Here is a 26,761-nt window from a genome sequence, read left to right as displayed (position 1 = left end):
CTAGAAGACTTGATCACTAAGTAAATTTCAGGTGCGTTTTACCAAGAATAAATAAAAAACACTAGGTTCCCGGACACTTTTCTCGTAGAAAAAGTGTTGAAACGTAAAAAGTAAAGGCCTTAATTCGATGGTTCTTCCATGGACCTGAGTTAGGTTTGTGGACTGATGAAAAATATATTATCAAACATTAACCTTTTTTGTACATAAATTCATGTGTAAATGCAATTTAAGTTTTTTTTATATATCTGTAACCTGTTTGCATGCGTGGAGCGGTGACCCACAAGCAGCGATCTGTGCAACGTCAACATAGGAATGAAGGCAAATTCCCCCCTCCATGTGGCCCGGAAGAGGAAGGGCTAGCGCCCCCGTCTGTCAGCGGACGTGCTCTTGCAATTTCTTTCCCTCCGCCCAGGGCGCACATACTCGTGCTCCGTGAGCCATCACCTGGCGGCGGCATTATCTATCCGTGGCCTCTGTCAAGAGGTTCAAGTGAAGGTGTAATGGCAATTTATGTGTACTGTGTGTCCAGTGTGTGTACTGTGCTTCCAGTGTGTGAACTGAGCGTGTACTGTGCATCCAGTATGTGCACTGTGTGTTTAGTGTATGTACTGTGTGTCTAGTGTGTAATTTCTGTATTGTGTATGTCTAGTGCATCCAGTGCGTGTACTGTGTGAATGTGTACATTTTGTTCTTTTCTTTTGTTGAATGCGTGTCGTTTTGTTTAATATGCATAGTCAAATCTGTAGTAGCTCTGAATATTTACTGGTTTAAAACCTCCTGGTCATTATAAAACAATTTTTCCGGGATTCTTGGTCCTCTTGTAAGCGTAAAACAGGTTATGTTTGGTCTAAATGCTTGTAATTGATATTATCGATACCATAGGTCTGACCGTTTGAAAACTTTATCTTGACTACTTGAAATATGTTATATTAGCTATCTACGAAGAAGGTTTTGAGGTTTGGAGACGTCTGGTCAATACGTCTGACATTGTACATGACCTGGCCTTGTGGTTTTAAGACACTTGGTCAATATATCAATCATTGTTCATGAACTGTTTGGAAGGTATTTCATGAATAAAAAAAATATACTTCCGTGTTAGGCATCGTGAAAACGTAATTATTTCGTCGGACAGGTATCTTCTCTAGTGTTATTTTTTGTTGATTGAATGATAATTAAACTACACAAGAAACAGAACTTAAAATTTTATTTTAAGCTTTAGTTATCCTTATAACTGATTAAGAATCCCGTAGATAAGTTTTTTGTTTAATTTGGTAATTTTTCCCTAATTTATAGCTAAAAATACCCATTTTCAAGAAAGCGGTCATATCGATTTACATGTTGGCTGGGAAACTGAGCTGGTTTTAGGACTTTCCACTATATTTTATTGAAATTATTGTTTTTGACATATAATTACTTTTTTTCCATCGTTGAAAAATCAAACAAAGAACTGGTATCGATCGGTTCAATTAGTATATTAATTTCAGATTTTTTCAAATAAATTTTGGAATTTTTCCTGAATTTCTAGCTAAATAATTACAGATTTTACAATATGGTGTCCAAATGTCAAGATGGTGGGTGCCACAGTAATAATAAAAGATTACTGCACTCTAGTGGCTAAGAATTAAACTAACATGGTGGTAGCGCACTATAGCAGATGGCATGTGTACTGCGTGACACTAGCGCTCCTAGTAACAATTATTGAATACCGGAGGGCAGCGAAGTTCCTCTAGCAGGCGACGTGTGTTAACTAGCGCTTCTAGTAACGAGTACTGAAAACAAGATGGTGGTTCTTTCTCGGACAGGCGATGCTATTATTCCTTCAAACTAAAATAAATTACAATTCCGAATATGGGTGTTTTTATATACCTTATTTAACTCTCAGTCTGGTATATGTCACAATGGCCGAAAGGTTAAATGTGTGTGTTTTCTAACCTAGAGGTCAGAGCTGCGATGGTTCGAATCACAGTGCTTCCAATGTATTTTGCATTAAAAATAAAATTTAATATGTTGATAAGAACCATAACACCTCGGGTAGGTAATGGAATATCGACCTTATGTGATGAGACGAAGTAACGCTGTCGCTCTCTAGGAGTAAACAGAGGAAACAAAGTTGTCGGTATCCAAGATGTCGGTCTCCAGCAGAACAGAAAAAACCAAGATGGCGGATTTATCGTCATCCAAATTCGCGGCCTCCTGCAGAAGAAATCAAGATGTGGACATGTAAGAATATAAAAAAACAAAATATGTGAAATCGAATCCAAGTTGGCGGAAATGTTATTATAATTCCATGTGGCAACTGTAACGAAAATTTCTACATTCTATAATTAAAGATGGCTGCCGTAACGAAAAGTGAAACGATGACATCATGCACATCCATGATGTAGTGTGTAACGAAAAGTGCAGCATTAGATAGCGGGGCACTCGATTTAAAGATGGCGGATCCAAGATGGACACAAGATGGCCCCGGAGTCAAGGTAAAGGTCATCCAAGATGGCCACCGTGATGTCACAATCCAAGATGGTGGTCGGCTCCACGGCTCCACAGCCTGAAGCAAGAGCTTGGACATACTCTCCTACAATACTCATATCTTCATAGCAAACAAAGTTGGATACAAGAATCGTGGGCATAAAGAACGTATAATAATCAAACATGTAAAGTATTGTCCTAATTGTTCGATATTCGATGCTAAAGCATATTAAGATGAGGGTAAGAAACTAAGCAAGAATAATTTACAAAATTATGATTTAATAGCATGTTTTAACTTTCACAATTTTTTTCTCTATATTTAAACGCAAAAGAGGTGAAAATGCTGTCAATATTTTTAAATATAAAATTCGTATCTCTGAAACTAATCAAGCAGGATGTAATTTATGTGACTATGATTTAGAAACATGCAAAACCTACCAACTTTTTTTTTACAATTAGCGTAATTCTACTTCTTAAGAGGTAAAATATTGTTAATATGGTTTTAAAATAAAAAAAGTATTCTCAAATAAAAATTAATTTATATAGTGGAAATGATAGATAAATATACCTTCAGCTACCTTCTCTTATTCAATGTTCTCCGAAAGTCTGAAGTATCACCGATTAGGTTGTAACAGGTTTTAACATTACTTAAAATATGAAAGTGATTAATTCCAGTCAGGCAGTAGTGGCAATATGAATATAAACTAATTATAAAATGTTTATTATAAGTAATTATTTTGGAATTCACATCTGCGGTAATAATAAGAAAAAATGGAATGAGTTTGGTTTTTGTTTGTCTAACGGATGTAACCATTTGTAATCAGGACTGAATTTTGGCATTTGATTCCGTGCAGGAAAAGAAGAGAGGGGTAAAATAATGGGCGATTTTAATCAAATAATACTAAGGAAACTAAGAATTAACTAATATGTTGCATAAGCAATGTGATATTGTGCCACTAATTAGTTTTGAATTGATGATGGCTAAGTGTTCTAGTAATATGGTCTCACATTGATGTTTTAAAGTTTTTATTTGGTTTTAGTATTATTTGGTGTTGCTACATACTGTAGTGGCCTGTGGGCCCCAAAAAAGGTCTTAGTCTCCCGCAGCCCCACCAGGCTTAAGCCCACATAATTTCCTTTCACATGCATGTTCAGCCTTCCCTTCAGCTAGTCCACGCCAGTTATTGTCTGCTGCACAAAGCCGCAGAGCCCGGATGCATGGCCATATAGTCACACTTTCGTCTACAGTGCAATATGTCTTTTGTGCGTGGAATGCTCGGATTCCTCTCGGTGGGCGCACGGCCTAGCACTGATAGTAACACCGAGAAATGAAACGGCAGCCTCGCTCTTACGCCGGGTAGCATTCCTAATTCCCCCCCCCCCCCCAACACCGACAATTTACAAGTTCTCGGCAGCACCGCATGACGTCTTATTCCTCCGCGAAATACTTCCTACGAAACCTGGTTTCCCCTCCCTCCTAGCCCATATACCACTAGAATGTACGATCCACCCTCCGATACTACTTCCGCCTTCCAACGGACAGATGCAATTATGATCCCTAGATCCTTGGCTGTCGGCAAAACGGTGCGAGAAATATAAGGACCATAATTATGGTCTAAACGCGAGCTCCTTGTTTCCATCCGGTTAATTTTTTTTGGTCAGTGTTTTAAGTGCCGACCATTTCACTTACATGTTGTTGCTTACATTTGGGAGAGTTTCCCAAAGATTTTTTCCACATTATGTAGTATTTGCTGTGATCTTTCACCTCTTTCTTTTCCGTCTTGAGTGTGTGCCACGCAACTGGATTATGGATTCTCCGGCGTTCCAGCTCCTCATGTTCTAAGGACATTGTTTGTACCCACATAATTGTTGTCCAATATCTGTTTGTGTGTGCCTGATCAGAACAGATTCCAGTTTTCGAAACGTCGCAACTGTTTTGTCATAGAAAGAGTGCTGTGTTCGTCGGTGCTAACATCGTTGTGTTGTTCACAATACGTGTTTATTTTCATCATTGTGTTTGTATGTTTGCTGTGTTGTCCAAGTTTGTTGTCTGTTTACAGTTACTATTCTTGTTGAAACTATCTAGTCATTATCAGACCACTTTGTTCGTATGTGCTATTTTTTTCATGATTAAATTTCTTCCACGGAATCATTGTGCTGTTTGATATTTTGTGTGTGAAGATGTGTTTTCCATAATACCTTTTCATTTTCATCGTTGGGTCCATCTGTTCACTTTGTTGTCCAGAATTTTTTATTTTTGCATTCTTGAATATGTTCCATGACAAACAGTGCAAAGCTGCAATGGCGTTTGTCTAAAGAATTGTATTAATCAATATTCCCCATTGCACGAATAATTTAAAAAATGGAAACTGGAGAGCTCGGAGAAAATTCACCTGTTGATGGTAACGTCAGCCACATGACTCTGTTTACTTAGCTGGGAATCTAGCCCGGATTAACTTGGTGAGAGCTGAGTGGTCTGGTCACTGAACCACCGTGACACCGCTTTATTAGATCTTTTGTACATTTCTGCCACGTATTTTGATCCAACAATGATTTTGTCTGCGAATGTGTAGACGCCGACAATCAAAGTGCACACTGGCAAGGTGTCTTGCCGCAAAAGTCGTCTTGCTGCCAAATTCGTTTGACCTAAAGTCGTTTGACCTAAAGTAGTTTGACCTACAGTCGTTTGACGAGATACTCGAAATTTTATCTCGCTGGGAAAATCTGAAAAACTCTTGAAAAATGTAGTTGACTGACAGGTAGCCCGAAAGACATTTAACAGAAAAGTCGTTCGAACGACATTCGATTGACCTACAGTCGTTTGACCAGAAAACAAAAAAACATAGATTTTTTCGGGAAAATCTACAACTCTGGCATTAGCCCGAAAGTCATTTAACCGAATAGTCTTCTGACAGACAGAAATTTGACCGGGACTCGAAAATTAATCTCGCTAGAAAAATGTGTAACTCTGGCAAAATGTGACTGACAGGCAGGTGCCCGAAATTAATTTAGCCGAAAAGGTTTTTGACCAACAGACGTTTCTCAAACTTTTCAGACACATGACTCTCGGTCTTCTGTCTGCTACCTGGACGCTCCTATCCGTGCAGTCGCCGCCCGGCGGGCTAGCTGACAGCATTTGTAGCGCAGCCCCGGGATCCAACGCAGTGGCAATGAAAATAGATTTCGCCCGGGTCTTGGAGCGTGTTCAAATGTCTTTCTCTTCGTTTTCTCGTCGAGCTGTCGGCCGAGATGTGCGTCAATGAACACCGAGATACGGGCTGTGTTCTAAGACTGTTATAGTTTGTATCGCGCACGTGTTTTTAGGTAGAATTTTAAATTATAAATTTTCTTTTTTATTAAAGCATTTTTAGACAAATTTATCACTCTTCTGCACTTCACTGTGTCGTATAAAAACTAAAATTTTCACTCTTGTTATGGAACTTTGAAAACTATTTAAAAGCAGTTTAATTTTACTGGGAATAATTAATAAATTTTGCAAACATATTAATATTTGTGGATTTTTTTTTACATATTTCCTGTAGGATTTACTGATTCTCGGTAGTTTAAACCCTGATATACTTAAAAACATTATTGTTCTTTAAAGAAATAACATTCAATTCCGACTTTTTAAAATTAAATAAATTTAGTTATAAATAAATGATTTTATTCAAGAAAATTAGATTATTGTAAAAAAATAACTATGTTTTTGACGTATTTTGGCATTCAGGTATGCTTTGTGCTTGACTTTCACGTGTAACACTGGCTTTATTTTACAGTATCGGAAACATAAATTAAAACTAGGTAATTTTTTTTTTAATTAATTGAGGCCTACTTACTGTTATTACATATGTATACAAAACAATTTTTTAAATTTTATTTTCAGCAATGGAATTTTGTAGTAGTTTGTATTCAAACCAACTTTTTTTTGTCGAAATTATTTGGACTCTGTATTGGGAACTGCCTGTGGCCGTATAACGTTTGCTGGAACTTAGTATGCATTTGGTATGCAAGAAGTTATCTTCAATTCAGTTCTAAAAGGCCATGTTCATGCGTAGGTGTGGGTATAGTTCACCGTTCACAAATGTTATTTGGCAGTTATCGAACAGTAAGTGGCTTACTTCTGCATTGGTTTTCCAGTTTGATGTATCTTGGCTAGTCCTTGGTGAAGATGAACTTTACTATCCGGTTGATGCGTTGTCTTTGAGGAAATCCGGGATGTGTTTCAAAGCCCAATGAGCCAATGGCATATCTAGGTTCTTGCTTTTTTTTTCTTTATTCGCCCTACTTTGCTAATTGGTTACTAGGCAACAATCACACGATATAATCCTGTGGATTATCTGCAGGAGCGACTATTACATTATTGTGCGTTTTGGCTATAAGCAGTACGAGCTATTGTTTCGAGGCATGGAGAGACGAATCATACTTCTTTCTTTCAGCATAAACATAAAGTTTATAATCCTCTTTGAGGCCTTTGCTACTTATTGTTTCTCGTTGTTTGGTAAAATCATTGATAGTAATAAAATCGTATTAGTAACTATTAATCAGCGTATTTGATATGTGGTATCAACAATGCTCAAGAATACAAAAATATTAGGTTTTTGTTTCAAGCCAAACTGAATATGTCACATCATTAATAGCAACAATAGCAAATTAATGTATGGAAGAAATTTATAAATTTACTTCAGGACGAATTAACCTTTAAAGAAAGGTCATACGATATATTATCAGTTAGTTGAATAGCGTACTAAATAAAGCTGTGCAGTCCGTCCATGTGAAATATAAAGTAGCTTGATGTTACAGGCTTTATAGCAAATAATAAAATTTTAAGATTATAAATAAATTAGTAAATTTTAAACCAATCACTAGTTGCCATGAAAACATAAAAATTGAGGATCCACTCACATCTGTAAAGACAGAAGCCGAGGATGAAACACCAAGAGGAGAAAATGAGAAATGTCTTATAAAAAAAAGGCAATATCAGAATACATCATAGAATAAGAGAAAATAATATAAACGTGGACACGAAGCCAATGATATGATTCAACCATACAATCTTAGAATTCTTTCCCAAGGAACCTAAAAGATTGAGAGTATTCTAAAGAGCACAAAAAGTTCGTTCACAATACAGTGGCAAAAATCCAGAAATGGCCATATTTAAAGAAAAATATCATCTTATAATTTAAATATCTTTAGTGAGCTTACATTGGAATGAGAACCAGGAAATCGACTTAGTTTATTGGGAGGACCCAAAACATCAGCTAATGCTGATGATCAATTTTAAAATGGCAGGAAATACGAACAAAATACTTTCCATGCTGGAACTGTGTGAAGCAAAAATTAAATGCTCTTTCGAGACGAAAATACTTTCGTCGCAATGTTGTAGTGCGTGAAATTAGTATTTTACTGAGGCAGACCTTTTAAAAATAATACCGGATGAACAAAAAATTTGTCAAGTTAAGTTCATGTTGATAGGCATGGAAATGTAAAACAAGTTTGCTTGGGGCAACGGCAAACCAGTAAGAGAAAAGAAGCTACCAATGAGGCCATAGTAGCCATTTTGGTTGATAGGCGCATACCGTCACTCTTGTAAACAGATCTCTGTAGTGAATTCTACACTTTGATCTTCAAGGTTTTTATTAGGTATGTGACCAAACATAACTCTTAAGTAGAGTAAAAGCTACTTTTGTCAAAATATTAACAGAACTTAGCTTTCCAATTTCTAGGGACAGTTCACAGCTAAAGGTAATTACAACTTTTTCAAATTTTAGGTCAGTACAATTCCACAGGACACTGTACCTTGAAAATAAAGCTCAATTGCCTTCTTTAAACTGTGCTCCCTAATATGTGCCACTTATTTAGTTTTCATGACAGATATTTTTTTATAATGAGCCAATATTTGAGGATTTGTTAATTTTAAGCTACATTTAATTTTTTGGACCCACATTATATTATTTTTAAGGATTGTTTGATTTTACCCAGGCCTCAAGCCTGACATTTGGTTTCCCTACCGCTTTCAGTCAGCGGGCGACTGCATGCATTCCCCATACGGCGCCAGCAGTGTCTCGCTTTACCCACGCCTTTGTTCAGTAGCGGATCCAGAGGGGGGGCTAAGGGGCTCAAGCCCCCTTCAAAAGCATCTGGGTCCACTATTTAGTGTTTTCCTTGATAAAGCCTAGCCTCATCTCAAGCCCCTCCCAAACCAAAATCCTGGATCCGCCACTGCCTCTGTTCACGTACATGATGCAAAGCTTCTGCGCTGCCAGCGCCTTCAAGCACGTCTCGGCTCAGATCCCCCGGCTATCGTAGCTCGGCCGCGATTACGTATCACCGCTGCGCTGCGCACCTTTATCCACGTTAAAATATCACACGTGAATGAGCTTCCGAGCACTTACCGGCCGATACGGCTCTGCGTGTCCTGCTGAGTGCCACCCGTATCACCCGGTGCCTGCAGTTTCTGCACGCCCTTACCCCTTCGAGTGCTGCGCTCTATCTCCTCCCCTCGTCCCGTCTTTAGGGGGCGTAGAAAAGTACCGTAAGTTAAAAGTATGAGAGGGATTTCTACCATATATTCTTATAAACTCCAAGGAATGAGTACAATGACATTGCTCTCAGAGGAGTTCTTAGAATTCGTCGGTAGATAGTGCTGTCAACTCCAGCAGTTTATTGGGTTAACTTAAAAGACTACAGATAACACTTCTGACGGCGACTTTCCTTAGTTCTAGTCATATGATAATTCAGCAGATTGCGCACGCGGAGAAACATATGTTTCTAAAATAATTGTTACAGGGAGCAGCAATATGTTCTTATATCAAATATATGTAAAAGTCTTTGGTATAATTCCCATGGTACCTTTTTCCTTATGGCAGTTACTTTTCCCTCTGTTCCGAGGAGGCCAGGGGGAATTCTGCCATTATGGTAGTTATCCCTGCCCTTCGGTCAGGGAGAAAAGTGCCATACTGGTAAAACTACAATAAGGGCACAGTGCCAGAGGGAATTGTACCATAATGTATTATACATTAATGTATTGAGGAACTTCACAAGAAATTACAGGCGTTGCTCAGTTTAATAACACTGTAATGGAATTTATGTGTATATATATACATACATATATACATATACACACGTGACTAATGGTCTAGCTACTACGATTACTAATTTCAATAAAACCAGCCAGAAATAATATTGTTTTGCAAGTGTTCAAGCTCACAAACACAAAGCCAAAGAAATGCTGAGCCAGAAGTGTACGTCATTAGACACCATTTTTAATTTGACACCTTCATTTTTTATGTATTTATTTTGTTTCCAAAAACTGATATTTAATTAGAATAAAATTAAAAATATTGCTGTTGGCAATCAAATTATCCTCGTTATTAGTCTTGTAACACACAGTTTGTAATAATGGGCTTAGCCAGGATTTTAAGAAAAACATAGGTGGGGGAGACAAAGAAGATATATAAATATATTTTTATAGACATGTTTTTTGGGTGACAAAAAATGGCAAGGAGTTAAATGATAGAATTGGATATGTAAGTTTCTTGCGAGAAATGCCTTGCCTTAAAATGTATTAAAGTTTATCTGAGGACCCTTAAGAACTTTTTTAAAACCTGATATTTTTAGGTGAAAATTGCTATTAATAGAAGGTAAATACAAACACTATCATTGCTTGTTATTATGTCCATATACGTGTTCAAAAATATGTCTATTCTATAATAATGCATATTCAGGAACCATAAATGGAACCATACTGTTGTAATTTTTAGTTCGAATAAAAAGCTTCAGCATAATGAATTTATAATGAATTGTGTTCCATATTTTGTTTAAACGGTAATAAAAACGTTTTTCGTTATAATTTAATGCTGCAGATTTGTCAATCGTGTGCCTTCCGCTCCAAATTTGTGCGCATGAGCGTTTCTTATTGTTCACAGAATCATTATGTTTTATGGCCGGCGATCAAAATATTGCGAATGTTGATATTTAAGTGTGGCATTAAAATATTTTTATTTTAAAGAAATTAAAGGTTTATTTAAATTTCAGCACAGCTTATGTTGTAGTTTAGAGGGTCCTTTACTCCGTTTGTCGTTTCTTTAAACGTACAATAGCTGCATCTATAATTGTTATTACAATTTTGGTAAGGGTTTAATTTTTTTATTTACAAATGCTTCTCTTCCTCCTAAAATTATTTGTTTATTGAATATTGACAGGTATAATTTTTGAATCGATCTTAATAATTGAAAACCAATACAATATAATTTGGAATCAAAAATAATAACTTATTTAAAACTTTGAATGTTTACATTGAAAAGCAAAAAATGTAAATGTATTTAAATAAAGCAATATATCATTACACGTAAAGTCGTAACGTAGCGAGCAGATAATTTACATATTCACACACTGGAGTAATTGTGCTGTTTGTTTTATTATTATTATTTAGTCAATGCAAATCCCGTGCAAATATTCAAAGGTTATCATTATGTAATTTTTTTCAATTTTAGGCAAAAGGAACACAATAAAACCTAGATACGAATGTTTTAAATGTCCATTTTTAATAATTGAATGTCCGCGTAATGTGTTTTTTAGTTGATGAAATGCGAGGGAAATATTTTTGGTAGTGGATACCACCTAGATTGATGTAGTTTGTTGACTTAGGTCAAGCAGCATAGGTGCTTTAGGCTCGTACATCGAATGTGTGTGGGCTCTGCACACGTGGCAGTGCACTTGCTTGCAGTCTTTCAAAAACCAAACATCCTAAAATTCAAGTAATTTATATATTTAAAAATAATAAATATTATACTTAGCATATTATTCTGCTTCTTTAAAGAACATGGACAGAAATCTGTAAATTATTTAAAACTAAAAAATGTTACCTGCTTCAAAAATACTGGTAAAAGTATTTCGCTTTAAAGACAAACACGAAAATAGGTCTACCTTACCCCGTGCAAGAGCCAGCCGAAAGTATGTATTTGAACAATCACTAGAAACACTATGTAAGGTGCCAATTGAGTGAGACGATTTCTGCAACGTCGCAAATTTGATGCGGTGCGCTCCATGAACGATGCGCAAGCTGATAGTGGATAAAAACAGTGCAAAAGACACCCAGACAGCCATCTGAATTATTTATTAAATATAATTAGGTACGCATTTAATGTCTCACTTTCGTTTAAATCCAATTCGCTAAAGATAATCTCTGCTGTAGACGTTTTAACAAAGCAAACCCCTCGACTAGCTAACTGGTCGAAATGTTTCAGTTCGGAGAAGGATTACAGACCTTTAATATTATCGAGTTTCACGATTTATTTTTTCCATTCTTCAAGTTATCCCAGCATCCCACTTCTGCAATGATGAAACCATGGATATAGGTCACAACCCACCTCTTGTCACCAGCTTTGTTCGGCTGGTGCTTGGCCTAGGTGTAACTGCTGGCTTAAATGCGGCTCTCCTCTGCTTCTTGGTTGATGGTGGAGCAGGACCCTCGCAAACTTTGGCATGTACTTTTAACTTACCAGCCCTGGCGTACACTTTAATATAGTTCCCACATAAATACATTTTATGGCTAGAGTTGAGACCGCAAGACATCTTCTCATGATGTCTGGCATTGCTGGATTTCTCCAAGGTTTTGAAGTAGAAGCTTCACCGGGTGTCTGAAGTCGTGAGGACAACATGTTGTAATATGCAACCACATTTTATCACAGCGAGCAACCATCTTGCCACGCAAATGACACTGATTGAGGTCACGCTGCAGGTTGTCAGCACACTGTCGTTAATGCCGGTAGAAATTTTTAGCTATTGTAAAGGTAGCAAAACAGAAACAACATTTCTGCATGGTTGATGTCATCACAACAATCGGTAGTATGCACTGAATGCACGGAACACGCAAAGGAAGCCCTAAGTACGGAGAACTATAACAAAAGAATTAAGAAAACAATGTAGCTAGCCATTACATGAAAATGTTTGCATACATAACCTCAAAACTACAAAAAACAGCTTCAACAAACCAATTCTTAAGTTAGCACTACCTTGCCCGAAACTAACCTAAAAAATCTCTAAAAATGTTAAAGTACTGTAACTGACAAATTACACAGAAGTAGTCAAAAAATATTAAAAGTCCTGGTAAATAGTAACTTACACAATTTTTTAAGTACAGAGAAGCATTTAGCTAAAATATATTCAAAGTCCACACAACCCTCTCTCCACACAAATGTTTAAGTACAAGGAAGCATAAGGCTGAAAAATATTCAAAGCCCACATAGCTACATTTTCACACAAAAGTTGTAAGTACACAGAAGAAGCTAGCAGAAAAAAAATGTCCAAAGTTCTGATAGCTGAAAAAAATTATTATAGTTTCAAAGGAATTTATAATTCAAATATACTCATTTACACGAAATCAATAAATTAAACCCACATACTACAACTGATCATACTACCCCTCAAGAAAACAAAGAGTAGCCCTTGCTTGAAACCAACCTAACCTAAAAATGGCAAAAGTTATAGCAAACAGCATGGTTCGTGTGCCCGTGTTCAAAACAACTAATGAGTTTGACAGGTCTGTGATGTGTGAAGGGGTATGGGGTAAAAATATGTCAGCAACCTGGAAAATAATTAACCTCTACAGCAAGGGTCAAGTACAACTACTATTGAATTTAGCAATTAGAGATACGGTCGCGAGGTACTTCCAAAATCATGACTCATCGCTAAGTAATGTCTTACAGCCTGAGCTAGCCACAGCAGATCCAACCAATTCACGACATCGTGGTCCCAAGAGTCACTCAGCACACAGACATTATCTACTCACACAGTTAAACTTCGGTTGTGGTGTGTAGGAATGTGTTTGTGTATACGTGTTCAAAAACTGCATTTAAGATTGCCAGAAATTTAAGTGGTCTTGTATCTCTATAGTATGACGAATGCTGCGCTACGCATCTCTATACTTCAATTTTAATTAAGGATTATCAAAATTGTATTGCATTTTTTTAGTTGACTTTATTTCGAATGACTATAAATCCAAAAAAATTATCATAGGATAGTTGTACTATCACAAAGTTTCATTTGGAACACCAATGCTTTTGGTATGCTCCCTAATGTTTACGAAAGTGACGATATACTGGTTTATGTTGCTACATGCGTGTCCGCCATCTTTGTGTCTCATTACCGTTCATCGACTTTCGACCCTTTGCCTCGAAATCACTCCTACGAAATGTTGTATACCGTGATCTAAGATGTTTACATCAAAATCATGGCATGTGAGACCAAGCCGTATGGTGAAATACTGTACAACATGGTATATTTATCACTAGCTTTGTAGTCACAGTGGAAATCTATAGACCATTGACTATAGTGCAATCACTTTGTCAACTGAATTTGATGCGATTGTTACATTTTATTTTCCAGGTTTCTCGTTTGCGGGTATCAGAGCCGGCTACCCCACCGTGCTACCCAGCCAGTATAGGTAAGTAGTTTGGTCGATGTTATGTGCTTGTACGTTCCTTTACGATGTGTTGGAGTAGCCATGAAGACGCAGAACTTTGATTTTGTCTTTGTTGATATGTTTTAATATTTCGTCTTCAGAATTAACGGAATTTATGTGTTGAATGTAGTGTTTTTCTGAAGATAATGCTGAATGAAATATGGCACAAGAAAAAACACAAACTTACAAAGGTAATGTGGGTTTTCCTGGAAATTAGGAACAAAAAACATGCGAAAAACCTAAACATAATAGTACTTAAACGGGTTATTAGAGCAGCCAACTGTAGCTATTAAAAAATGTTCACATTACTATAACTGCTTAACTACTTCCACTAGAAACTAAATCTAAAAAAAAAACACCAATGACATTCACATTTCCTTTAGTTTTATTCCTAGGCATTAAAAATTTCGAAAAATTACACATTAAACACATTTATTATTATTATAAAAATATTTACAGCTGCTATTATCAATTTTGTCTAAACTTCAATTTTTTTTATGACATCACATCAATAGCACCTTCCATTTCAGAAATATTGGTGGTGCAATTTTAAAGTCAAACACCGAAGTCAATCATTAATGTTATATTTCTAACTCAAATATGAAGTAATTTTTTTAAATTATTATTTAATAAACCCTAATGCAACATGTTTTATTATTTATGTTACCAACTGACATATTTCACTGGAATATTTAGAAAGTTGCATGTGTATTTAGTTACAAACAAGCATTGCCAAATAATGATTCATATAACAGTTTTTTAATACTCTTTAACTATACATATCATACTTGACGACTTCAGTTCTTGTCTTTCTGCCACAAAACATGTAGCCAGCAGGAAAAATGAAACACTTTCCCATTAAAATCTTATACAGCTTGTTCATAGTTATTGATGCTGCCTGGAGCTGTATTAAACAGTGATTTCGCAAGAAGTATGATTAATTCAACAAACTGGTCCCGAAATATGTATACAGGCTGATCTAAATTCAATCCACGGCTGAAAATTCGCCTGTGACCCTCCACTCTGGGTGTTATTAATTATAATTTATCGTTTATAACAAACAAGGCCTTGAAGCATGTGTAGACCAATGTAAAGGAAACAAAGTAGTGTGCAGAAAACCCAGAGTCAAAGCGGAGTGAGTGACAAACAAATTTAGCTTAACTCCTACAGGCATTAGCAGCAGAGTTACTGTGGAACTTAGACTAACTGGCTTTTGTCTATTATGCTGTTCTAAGTGAAAATACGATACAGGAATAAAGTTCTTTAGAGGTATCCCATTGGGATAGGTGATTATGTAAGTGACAAAAACCAAATTTTCAGATTTTATTCCTGGTTTATTATATTATTGATTGTTATAATAATTATTATTTTTTCTTATGGCAGGTTTGCAGCAATAGTATATGAGTTTAAATTATCTTGAACAGAAAAATTGCCATGTATTAGCAATAAAATTAAACTTGACATTACACAGGATTTACGATGTGAAATTTACAAAGATATAGTAACATTATATTTAATAAAGCTGTCAACTGGCCACAGTGACATTATGTCTTTATTTTATAATATTAAATTAAAGAAATACATAGGTGTTAGAGTGTCCTATTACTTAGTTTTCCTAGTTTTTCTTATAAAATTGTCTCCTTGCCAGCCATAAAATTTACGGAAAAACCACATAGCTAAGGCCGAAAAGGCTGGCAGGCGACACCAAGATGATTGGCTGTTCGACTTATTCTGTGAGAGCTCCTGCATCAGGAGGCGCATAAGACTGCCGGTCTCTCCATTAGGTAATGAATTGGGGGGGGGGGGGGTTACAATTGGACCCACACCTTGCAAAGAGACACACCAAGCATAGTGAGTCTAGATGGGAAAGAAAAAAGAATGAAGCCAAACAAAAAACAAGGCATATCACTTAACGTTTGGTGGGTAGTACTGAATATATGATCAAATTAGTGCAGCCTAGGCAGATACTCAAGACCGAAATGATATACTACCGCAAAGTGACATTGCTAAATCACTACGAAACAGAAAAGCAAACAATTATACAAGGGAATGCAATTCCTCTGTGAAAGTGACTACATCTCGCCACAGGCAGTGACCGGTCTCTATCTCAGTGCAACTACGAATTACGAGTCGTGGGGCGAGAGTCGGTGACTAGCTCGTTCGCGAAATGGAAAGTAACAGCTGCGAGCCAGCGGGTGCTCGTATAGTAATGGTTCCTTCCATGGTGCCGAAAGGGTGGAGGAGAAAAAGGCAGAACTACGCCAAGGAGATGGGAGGAGATAGTAGCCTCTGATTGGTCATAGGTCCTTAAGTATTAGGGATCCACAAAAATGGAGACGTGATCTGCAATGCTTCATGGTTCCCAAGACTGCCGGCAGATGCCACGGTTGGGTACCAAGGCTAATGACAGACCAGTAGCCAATGACACTGGCTACAGTCACCGCCTGGTGGGAAGGTGAAAAACTAACTCAATCTTAGTACTACAGACAACTGAGAGGTCGCGCATAAGAGGTGCTAGCAGCATGCTTGGGGAGTGGCTTTGTTCCACCAGTGAGGGATCTTAATTTAGAGACAGTCAGCAGGTCAATGCTCCAGACACCTGGTTCTGGGAACACCCGCGAAAAACAGGGTGGGCAAGAGGGTGTTGGAGGAAGAGATGGCATAATGGGAAATTGATGAACTTAGACTCTTCGATGTGCTCCTGCTGTGGCGAAACATATCTCCAGGCCTGAGAAGAATTGCCTAGTTCAGATGACATCTTAGGAGGCTCGTGCTCCAGTATGGGCTGATGGGAGCAGTAACTTCAAGGAGTCTCACCCAGAGTCATGATGAGAGAGAGGAATTACACCCAAGTCGTGATCAGGAGCAAAAAAAAGAAGAGCCTTTCTGATATAATGTGGGACTGTTGGATCATCAGCATGTGGCGCTGGGAATACCGATGTACACTGATCAGGGATAGTTTGAGTGAGCGGGTACAGTCTAAAAAAGAAAATAAAAAGGAATTAGTTCAATTAATCAGATAAAATAAAAAAATATAAAAAATAGCTAAAACCTATTAATTCTGCCAAGATAAGCTGTTTTCTGGCACATACTTCCCTGCTGAATGGCTAACACTTGTTCATGCCTAGGTACCCTGTGTACAGAATACTAACACTAAACATTAGGTTTGTTGCAACTCCTTAAAACACACTTATCAACTAACGGGGCACCACTTAAAACTAAGACAACTTATCTTTAATGCCATGATTTTGTAGTAACTTAATTTTAAAACTTAGCATTTTTGGTAAGAATGCCTTGCTAATTTTTTGAGCATGCCAAAGCTTATAAACACTCCTATGGTAGGAGCAGTAAAAAAAGGGTACTTACTTCATGTTTGGGTGAGACTACTTTAAATGGGAGATGTGCACTCTGGTCATTAATCCTCCAGAATTATTGGATTGATATTGTGGTTGTTGTCTAGGATGGAAAGGGCTGTTTGCTGTTTCCATTTTGGAGTTTTGGTGGCTTGAGAGAAATGTGGTTCTATTCCTTTTTAAATCCGCAAATTCGGTATTTGTAACATGAATACACTAATTATCGAGTTTCGCAAAATTCTTTCGTCGAGCCTGAAACACTGATCGCGATCTTTCGGCTGGATTGTTGCCATCCAGAATGTTAGAAACTATCTCAGCTTCTGAGACTCCCATGCAGAGCGCTAATGCGGCATCCTTGATATCTGCTTTGTATTGAGGAATGACATAATTTTGCTGCTGGCGTCTGTGATACTACTCCAATCGCATGTTGGTGAACATGTGGCTGGGAATAAAAAAAAAATTAACATTTCCTTGTGGTATTTGTCAATAGAAAAGTTGTTTTCGATAGCCAGCATGGTACGTTCACTCAAGGGAGGTTGTGTAAAAGGGAAAATAATTTCATGTAACTGCTTCCTTTCTGTCAGAGCTTAAGTTTGTGCCATATAAATTTGATCAAGCAGTTAGGGTGAAAACCATTCACTTTCCGGAAGCCAGATAAGTGTCTCTCAACAGGGTGGAAAAATTTCCCATAGAAGCTGTTGTCAGGTCCATTTCTGGTGGTGTGCTGTTGTGCTGGTGACTGATTTTGCAGTTGTGGTGACGATGGGGTGGGTCTTGTTGATTGTGATTGATTGTGGTCGTCAGTGGAGGGGCTTAGATGTGTAGGGGTGAATAGGGGTGAGGGTTGGGGTTGTGGTACAGTGGCTGAGGTGAGGTTATGCACTATTTAAAATCACACTCTAGAACACTTTTCTTTTTAGTTCAAATATTCAAACAACTTGCAGCTAAGTAGCAATTCGGTGAGTAAAGTTTTTAGTTACGGCGAACCTAAACCTGCGAAAACTTGATAAACAGTATCATTGGCCTTCATTAATAAAAAAAGGGGTGGCTTCGTGAAGTAAAACTACATGAATAAAAAGGTTGGTCATCCCCTCATTTTATTAATGCTGATGAATGATTCTGTCGATAATGTTTTACATATTTCAGATAATTTTAACAAGAAACATAATTCGCATTTTTTTTGGTTATGTGCACTTTTTTTTTGTATTTAATTTTAAAAAACAGAAATTTTAATACACAAATATGTAAAATTTTGTGACATATTTTTTCATTGTCAGTATTGACCTCTCTTATAGTCGATGTGTAGCCAATGTAACAGCAGTTAGATTAACATCCCTGAGAGCTTTGCAGATTTCTAAATGGATTTGAACCATATAAAATATTATTATTCTCTACGAAAGTTTTGCATGCCTCCCACTGCGATTGAGTGCTGTGAAATTTTAATGTGGACATTTGTGATTTCTTTGAATATTTGCGTCTTGTTCCTGTTGGAGACTCCTCTTGATATTGACAAAGATATGGCATGATAATGCTGGGCAGGAAGTTAGTAGTAATTAGCGAAGTGATAAAGTAGTAGATATGATTTCGTCTTATTGTGGTGGTGTTCGGAAATACTCTGTATACTGCTTAAATCTTACCCTGTCTATGTTGTGTGCGATTTTTTTTCCTAACTTAAGTTATTCTTTATGTATTGAGTTGGCAGCGGTCTGGGGTTTTCAACCACGCTGGAAGAGTAGCATGCATCGTTTGCTTTAATCGGAGATTGACCAGCCATGACGGCGATTAATGCTATGACTTACACTATCATAACTATAGACTATAACTAGTTAAGTTGGGCCCAGGTAAAACCTGTATAGACAAATGGAAAAACCTGGGCTAAGTCATGCGGGGTGCAATATTGCAGGCATTATGTAGGCTGGTTAAGTACGAAACAGAAGACGATGGTCCAGGCGAAGGATTTGTAATTTTGACAAATCAATAAACCTTATTTTTGAAATATGCTAACATAACAAGAAATTAAAACTTTTAAATTTTAGGTATTTTATGTATTAGCTTAGTGCTGCAACACTTAGTACACACATAATCTCTCTGTAGTTCATTGTGTACAGCTACACGAATCATTATTCGCCACCATGAGGAGAAACTGCTCCTTCCAAAGATAGCTAAGATATTCCAACCAAAAAATATTTTTGCATTGAAATTTAAAAATTTACCCACAAAAATACTGTAAGAGATGGATACCGTGAACTTGTAACAAAACCGATACATATAAAGTTTTATTCACCACCATACAATGCTGTTACTGCAAACACCATAGGAAAATGGAACGCTTGTCATATTCATACACTTTTTGTTCGCATTCAGATCCAAAACATTAAAAAAATGTTTTTACGTTGTTTATTCACAGCTAGGTCATTCATGATTGGGGGGGGGGGGGGGGGGGGGGGGGTTGGAGGGTGAGGGGGAGAGTGAAAGTCCTCCCGAGCCCGAATTCTTTAAAGTTTATTTTGGAGGATATATTGTTGTTTACTTAAAAAAATAAAATTCATGTGTTAAAAGATTGAGGTTCAGTTTAAAACACCACGAATTTGTAAATATTCCCAGGCCAGTTGCGGAATTATTTAACATCATGTTTTGCAACTGCATACTTTCTTTCAACACCCCCTCCCCTCTGGAGTCGCCATGGAGCGAGGTAGGCTCTCTTATCTCATATTTGTTCTGAATACTACATTAATAATGTTTAATTAATGTTAATATCTGTTTTTTTAAATGAAATTTTTTGTAATAAACGGAAAGTTCTTTCATGAAACGGAAGCAATCGTCAATGTGATGTGCCGCCAAGAAATCTGGATAATATTTTAATAGAACGGTCCGTAAATTCACGGATATCGGATATTTTTGTTTTTATATCAGTTTGTTTGAATGTCTGAAACTTTTATGCACGACTTTTTACGTAAATGGACAACATACCTACAATGGTAGACCATTTTGGTTCTTTTAGTGAGGTTTGCCCTTTTTGTGTGTTATCGAACTATAATGTTAAGTGTATACAATTATTTAAAGATATTCTTTAAATAGTGTCAAGACATTATGATTGAAGTGTTACGATATATTAACAAGCAACATGTTGCAAAATTGTGTGCTTATATTTTCAAACTGCATGTAGGAGAATCTTATGAAAGTCTCTTTTGTGTGGCAGATGGATGTGGCTTGGTTTGCAACTGGCTTCTTGACGTTTCGACAAATAGGTCCAAAGGAAGGCAGACTTAGTTCAAGTAATTCCCTATAAACTATGTTGTTTGGAAAACTTTGGCACTTATTCAGGTTATAAAATCTTGGATAGTCTGATGTAATGTTTCAAAGTGAAGATATACGTATGTCAACTATCGCATATGTAGGTGTTTAGAATAGCTCTGCATGCTTTGTGTTTCGGAGACTTATATATATATAACTTAAATTTGGTTCTTGGGTACGTTAAGCGTAATGGGCTTGAGTGTGGGCGTAATGCATGCCGGGTATGACCACTGTAGTCCTCGTGGTTGGGAGACACGTGGTGAATTTTAAATTGGCTAGTCTGTCGTGTAGTTCCTAAGCTACGAGATTGTTATAAATATCGCCTCTATATGCCTTGTGTACATAAATCGAACAAAGTATGACTTTATGTCTGATAGGTCGGAAAAATTCATGTATTCATTTCGTGATACGCTAAAATGTTAACGATTTTACCTCGGCGTTTATTTGGCTATTGTTTCACAGGAATATGAATGACTCGGGCAATGAAAAACACTGAACAAAAGAAATACGCCGTAAAAAATGTTTTGTACTTTTTCAATGATAGCCCTTGGAAAAACTCAGTTGCTAACGATATCACATGTAAAATTGCAAGGCAGAGCTTTGTACCATTAGTAATTTTACAAAGTTCTGCCTGCCGTTTTATAAGTGATATCGTTGGCAACTGGGTTTCCAAGGATTATACTTGTAAAACGTAAAAAAAATTTGTGTATCTAATCATAGACTACCAAATTGAGATTTCTCATAAGTATGTATCTAATGACTGTTTTTGACTATGCAAAGGACTTCGGAGCCTATTCCAGATGTCATTGACCCACAAACGTTTATGGTCCTTACTTATAGGTAACTGATACCTGAAATTATTTATGATTATTGAACCAACTGCATTTTTCCGAATATAGCCGATGTAGGCCTGTGGCAGGCAAAGTATCGTACATGATGGCCTCGTGGTCCGTCATAGCTGCTTGCATGTGACAGTTATTAAAGTAAAAGGCCTGCTGTATGCGTAAATAATATATACTGAATACAGCAACTGTAGACCTAACGCCTCTAAAATGGTAGCCGACTATGCTGATGACTGCTGGATTATGTTGGCATAGAACATAGGTTTGTATTGTAGGCGTAACATGTTGTGCTCTAAAACTAGATTGAAGTACTACTCAAAAAATATTAACTTTTAAAGTTATAAAGTTTTTTTGAGTAAGTACAAGAGTGTTTCAATACAGGTTTCAATACAGCTTCATCAGTGTCACTGCAATGGGATAGGTGAATCGTGTGTACTAAACTCTTTGACGGTGGGTAGTGAAATCTATAAGTACATTTTTATGATTAAAGTTATGATAAAGTTCTGAATCAGGAAATATGGCAGGTAGTAAGATATTATTTTATGGACCCTGTTGATGGACAAAGACGACTAAGTTCTGGTTCAGAATTTTTTTATTTTGTGTTCTCACCCAGGTTCAAACGAAAGATTTCAAATTCAGATATGTAAGCTCATTTTATAAACAAGTCGTTTAAGCAAATAATAGGTTTTCGTAAATAAATTTAAATTTATATTTTTATTCAATATTATGCTACAGCACTAGTTTTACTGGAGACAGTATTTACTTAATGCTGAAATAGTGTTTAATTAATAAAGTTAAAAATTCATCGAATAAATCTCTCATTAATTTACTGATAAATAAGATCGATTACTGTCCTTGGTTCGATCCCTGGGCGAAACTAAAAATAAATTTAATTAAGAATATCACAAAAGTGACAGGTTCGAGGAATATAAAACCACAAGTACTTTAAAAAATACATTTTATTACATAATTTCTTTTTTACCGCAGGAACACTTGGGAAAGTTAGCAATCCTATAAAAATTAAGTTCTGCATCGTCGTGAAATAACTTAATTCTTACCTCCAATCGGTTTATATTAGACAGATACCAACCACAACCTTTACTGACATAGTCTTCCTCCTCTTGACAGAGCTTCTGGACACCGTGTTTATCAGTTTGCTTCTCATTGTCAGAACTATAGATCACTAAAACCGATGTCTTAAATGTACACTGCTTCACTTTGTCATTCAAAAGATATGGCTTTCCATAATATATACAGTCCAGCCACATATTATATTTTAGGGAGTTTTTGTTGCTACGTCCTCAGTAAGCTGATTTATCATATTCTGCCTGATATCGCCAAGGAAAATACAGATGTCTTTGGCTCCAAGAGCTCCATCAGCTCCAAAGCTCCAACAGCTCCAAAGCTCCAAATCTACAACAGCTCCACAGCTCCAATTTCTCCAAGACCTCCAATGTTCCAACTGCTCCAAGTGCTCCAAGTGCTCCAATTTCTCGAATTGCTCAATCTGCCACATCTACATTTGGCTCCAACTCATTTCAATTACATGTTTGACGTGACGTCTAATAAATCGATGAACGCTGGCTGCACGCACGAATGGTTGTCCCACTATGGATGTCCCACTACGGATGTGTCCTGTTTACGCATGCGTGGCATCTCTCTGATATGATGCGGACGGTACAGAGAACTCTGCCGGCAGGTGGCGGCGTACTACTCAGGTTTCACCCCGCCATGCTGCAGGGATAGACGGGTCGCGCCGGTTGGATCACGCAGCGGGGTTCGAGGTTATTGTTGTGCACCGCGCCACGGGAGTATATTCGCAAGGAAATGGCGTTCTTACAAGTACGTATTATTTTAATTACTAGTGTAAATCAGTATATTTAAACAGTGTTGTGTTGTATGAGTATTGTTTTAGCTGTGTAACTAAATATTTATTGCTGGTATGATACTTTTCACGCTTTAGTTTGACATTGGTAATTATTTGTCATGAGTTATTATTTGATCAACTAAATCACACACCGTATTATAGTTATGAGCCCACGAGCGTGTAAATATTTCGAGTCCAACAGAGAAAATGCTAGTTAAAAGAAAATTAAAAATATATCGTGCGTGGAATATTATTAATTTATAACATCTGAAACAATTGTTTCCAATATGGCCTTTTGGCTGAGCGGTTAGCATCGCTGACTGCCAATTCACAGGATGACGGTTCGAATCACGACCAAAGCGAATTTTTTTTTGTACTTGTAAAAATAAATACGATGCTCCCGACACTTCAAAAGTAATAATATATTTGAATTAATGAATGCAAATAAAAGTAAATTTATTAATTATATTGTAGATTTCATTTCACTCCTTCTTTGTATCCATACAAAATAGTGATGATTCAATAAAAATGATTCCAATTTATTCATAAAAGTATGCAGAGGTATATTTTATCATACAAAAGATAGAAAAATTAAAAAAAAATTCTTCTTCAAAGAATATAATATTTTTTATTGCCTAAATGGTTTGGTTGCAAAAACCTTCTACGGCTCAGTCTCAGGCCGAATATGATATTTCATTTTCTTCTGGATCAGTCATTTCATCAATGTTTTCTTATGACGTCACGTTAAACTATCGTCCGTAAACCGACTTTACAGACAGCCAATTTTTTTTGATCGAATATTTCATGATTACTAATATGACTTTATTAGTCTACATTTTGTCTATCAGTTGTGATGATTTTTACAACTTTGAGTTATAAGTTTTATTTAGAAATCAGATTTCGAGAAATGATAGAATCCATTTTGAAAATAAATATGTTTTTCTTCAATTTTATACGCAATTATTGAATTCAAGTCATTATTGTATGTAGCCAGCTTACCTCAGATCTTTGAGTATGAAGGATATTTCTTTGATGCTCGAATAGTTTCCTGCACAAAGCGAAGCATGTAGAAGTCTTTAGCCTGTCAACTAATATGTTAACATCTTCCCATGAGGTTTAATGATTCTCTTCTGCTACGTTCATCTTCCTAACATGTTTATAATAATCGAGACAATGATCATCACAAGCTTGATCAGGATAATTTATTTTATTACGATGTTTCCATCGTTTTCGTCTCAGGACACCATCATAGTCTTCGATCTTGTCAGCTTCAGGTGGTTCTCCGACGTTCACATTTTCATGGAGTTGACTAGATATTGGTGAAAACATATTTTCATTTGTAATGAGGTTGCTACTTTCTTCTTTTGTTTTAAATTTTAAATTATTATCGTGATATAGAGCAGTAATTTTAGCATAAGCATTTTTACTTTCTTCGTAATCATTATAGTCGTCTAATTGTTCACCTCCATTCCTCTTCCTCTATGTTGTAGCCCAGTCTTCCTTATCTTTATTTACCTTAGTTGTACAGGTCTTGCAATGCCTATTCAAGAAATATCTTATACCAAAGGATTTCTCTGACACTGACTGCAACAAGTGGTTTATGGCAAGGACCCAAAATACACTCGCTTCTCTTATGTCGATTAGCATTGCTGCAAAACTCACACCTGTGTCCGTTCGATACAGCGACAGATAACGAATTAAGATACATGATAGCTTCTACGACTAATGCCAGATTTAAACTGAGAGTTTAAAATTAAATCTATTTCTTAAATAGAATTTTTGTAAACTTTCATCAGCTAGACTTAAGTTATCTCATGCAAAATAACTTGTTTAAAGTAGTGTCGATTCTTACCAGCAGACGTCGCCACGTTTTACATGTAGGTAAATATTATTTTTTTACTTTTATGAGGGATGCAGGATGCTCACTAACGATCGCAAATAAAGGATGGCTTCGCTAGACACCAAGTAGAAGGAAGTTCGTCTTGCATGTAAGAGCTTCTCAGATGTCTATTGACAAATAATTTTACTGAATAATGGATGTTTATTTTTTGAATTCCACCTGATAAAAAAATTGGAAGTGTTTATTTAGTAGCAGAAATTAACTAATTAAATGTTACTCTGAATAAAATGTCATTACTCATGCAGAGATTGGTGCCTCAGAAATAACCAGGAGCACTTGGAGAAACCACAGGAATAACCAGGAGCACATGAAGAATACCATCAGATGTCCAGCCAGGAATAATCAGGAGCAGTCAGAGAAAACCATCAATATATATTGTCAGAAATAATGAGGAGCACACGGAGCAAACTGTCGTAAGTTTTCCTTAATATCAGAAAAATATCACTGAATAAAATTAAAAATAATAAAAATTAAAAATACTAAAAAATAAAAACATAGATGAAAAATTACAAAAACAGCTTCTGCCAGCTTCTGAAATTGTCATTTTTTTAGCAAATAGAGTTCTAGTACCAGCCAGAATTTTTTATCAATTTTGTTATCTTTTTTAAATTATTTTTAAATTTTTTCAGTGATTTCAAGCTAAGTAATTTTCCAGATGGCTTCCAAATGACCAGATGGTGGGTGCCATAGTAATGCATGATTGCTGCACTCTAGCAGGTAAAAATTATACTAACATGGTGTCAGCGCATTCTAGCAGACGATAACAATATGGTGGTCTCCAGTAGACGAAAACAATAAGGCGGACATGACGTCAAGCCAGCAGACGATATATACCGTGGTTTTAGTGTTGGGAGGTCAGTCTGCCAGCAGCTACCATGGAGAAAGGATCTATCGAAGTTTTATTTATTTTTGACCTCACCAGGTTCGAATTGTGGACTCTTAGACGTAAGTGCGTTTTTAAATATTTTTTATTAAAATTTGATTTATCAAATCTTTTTTATAATTTTTAAAATTATTCTCGATTTTTTAGCTTTATAATTACAGTTTTTCAAAATGACGGCCGTAACGAAAAGTGCAATGTTCTAGAATAAAATATGGCGGGCAAAATGTAAAGTGTAAAGATGTCATATTAATCCAAGATGGCAGGCAAAACGAAACATGCAACATTTATAGAATCCGAGATGGCGGCCAAAACGATATGTGCAACAGTTTCTTAAATATGTTTTGTTAAATATTGAATAATCTAAGTTTTTTATTAATTTTAGAACTTTTTCATTCAAACTGAATAATAAATATAGATTTACAGGATGGCGGACGTAACGAAAATTGCAACAGTGACGACACTGTCCATGATGATTTCAGAGGCTTATCGGAGGCTGTATACATGGATTCTTAAGCCTCGGTATGGAATTTGTGTTCTTTCTAAGGCAAAAGTCTTTTGAGGTATTTCGAAATCCTAATTTTTGAATTTTTGAGGAAGAAAATGGGAACTTTTCCCACGAAAAGGAAAAAGTAGTATACGAATGTATGTTCTGCGGCAGGCGTCAGGCTGTGGATTGGGATTGTCTGTCCGCCATC

The 26,761-nt window shown here is 36.5% G+C and overlaps 1 protein-coding gene across 1 annotated transcript in view; it reads left to right on the top strand.

Moving 5' to 3' along the window:
• LOC134529256 (RNA-binding protein 24-like) overlaps nt 1–26,761 on the top strand; it is a 576,520-nt gene that overhangs the window by 454,182 nt on the left and 95,577 nt on the right. The window contains exon 3 of the mRNA XM_063363156.1: nt 13,852–13,909. Coding sequence (XP_063219226.1) covers nt 13,852–13,909 — 58 coding nt within the window. The remainder of the gene's footprint in view (nt 1–13,851; nt 13,910–26,761) is intronic.

This window comes from Bacillus rossius, chromosome 2 (assembly GCF_032445375.1).
Source record: "Bacillus rossius redtenbacheri isolate Brsri chromosome 2, Brsri_v3, whole genome shotgun sequence".
In the NCBI taxonomy this organism is placed as follows: domain Eukaryota; kingdom Metazoa; phylum Arthropoda; class Insecta; order Phasmatodea; family Bacillidae; genus Bacillus; species Bacillus rossius.
The sequence above is the reverse complement of the archived record's forward strand: the minus strand, read 5'-3'. Positions and strand labels throughout refer to the sequence as shown.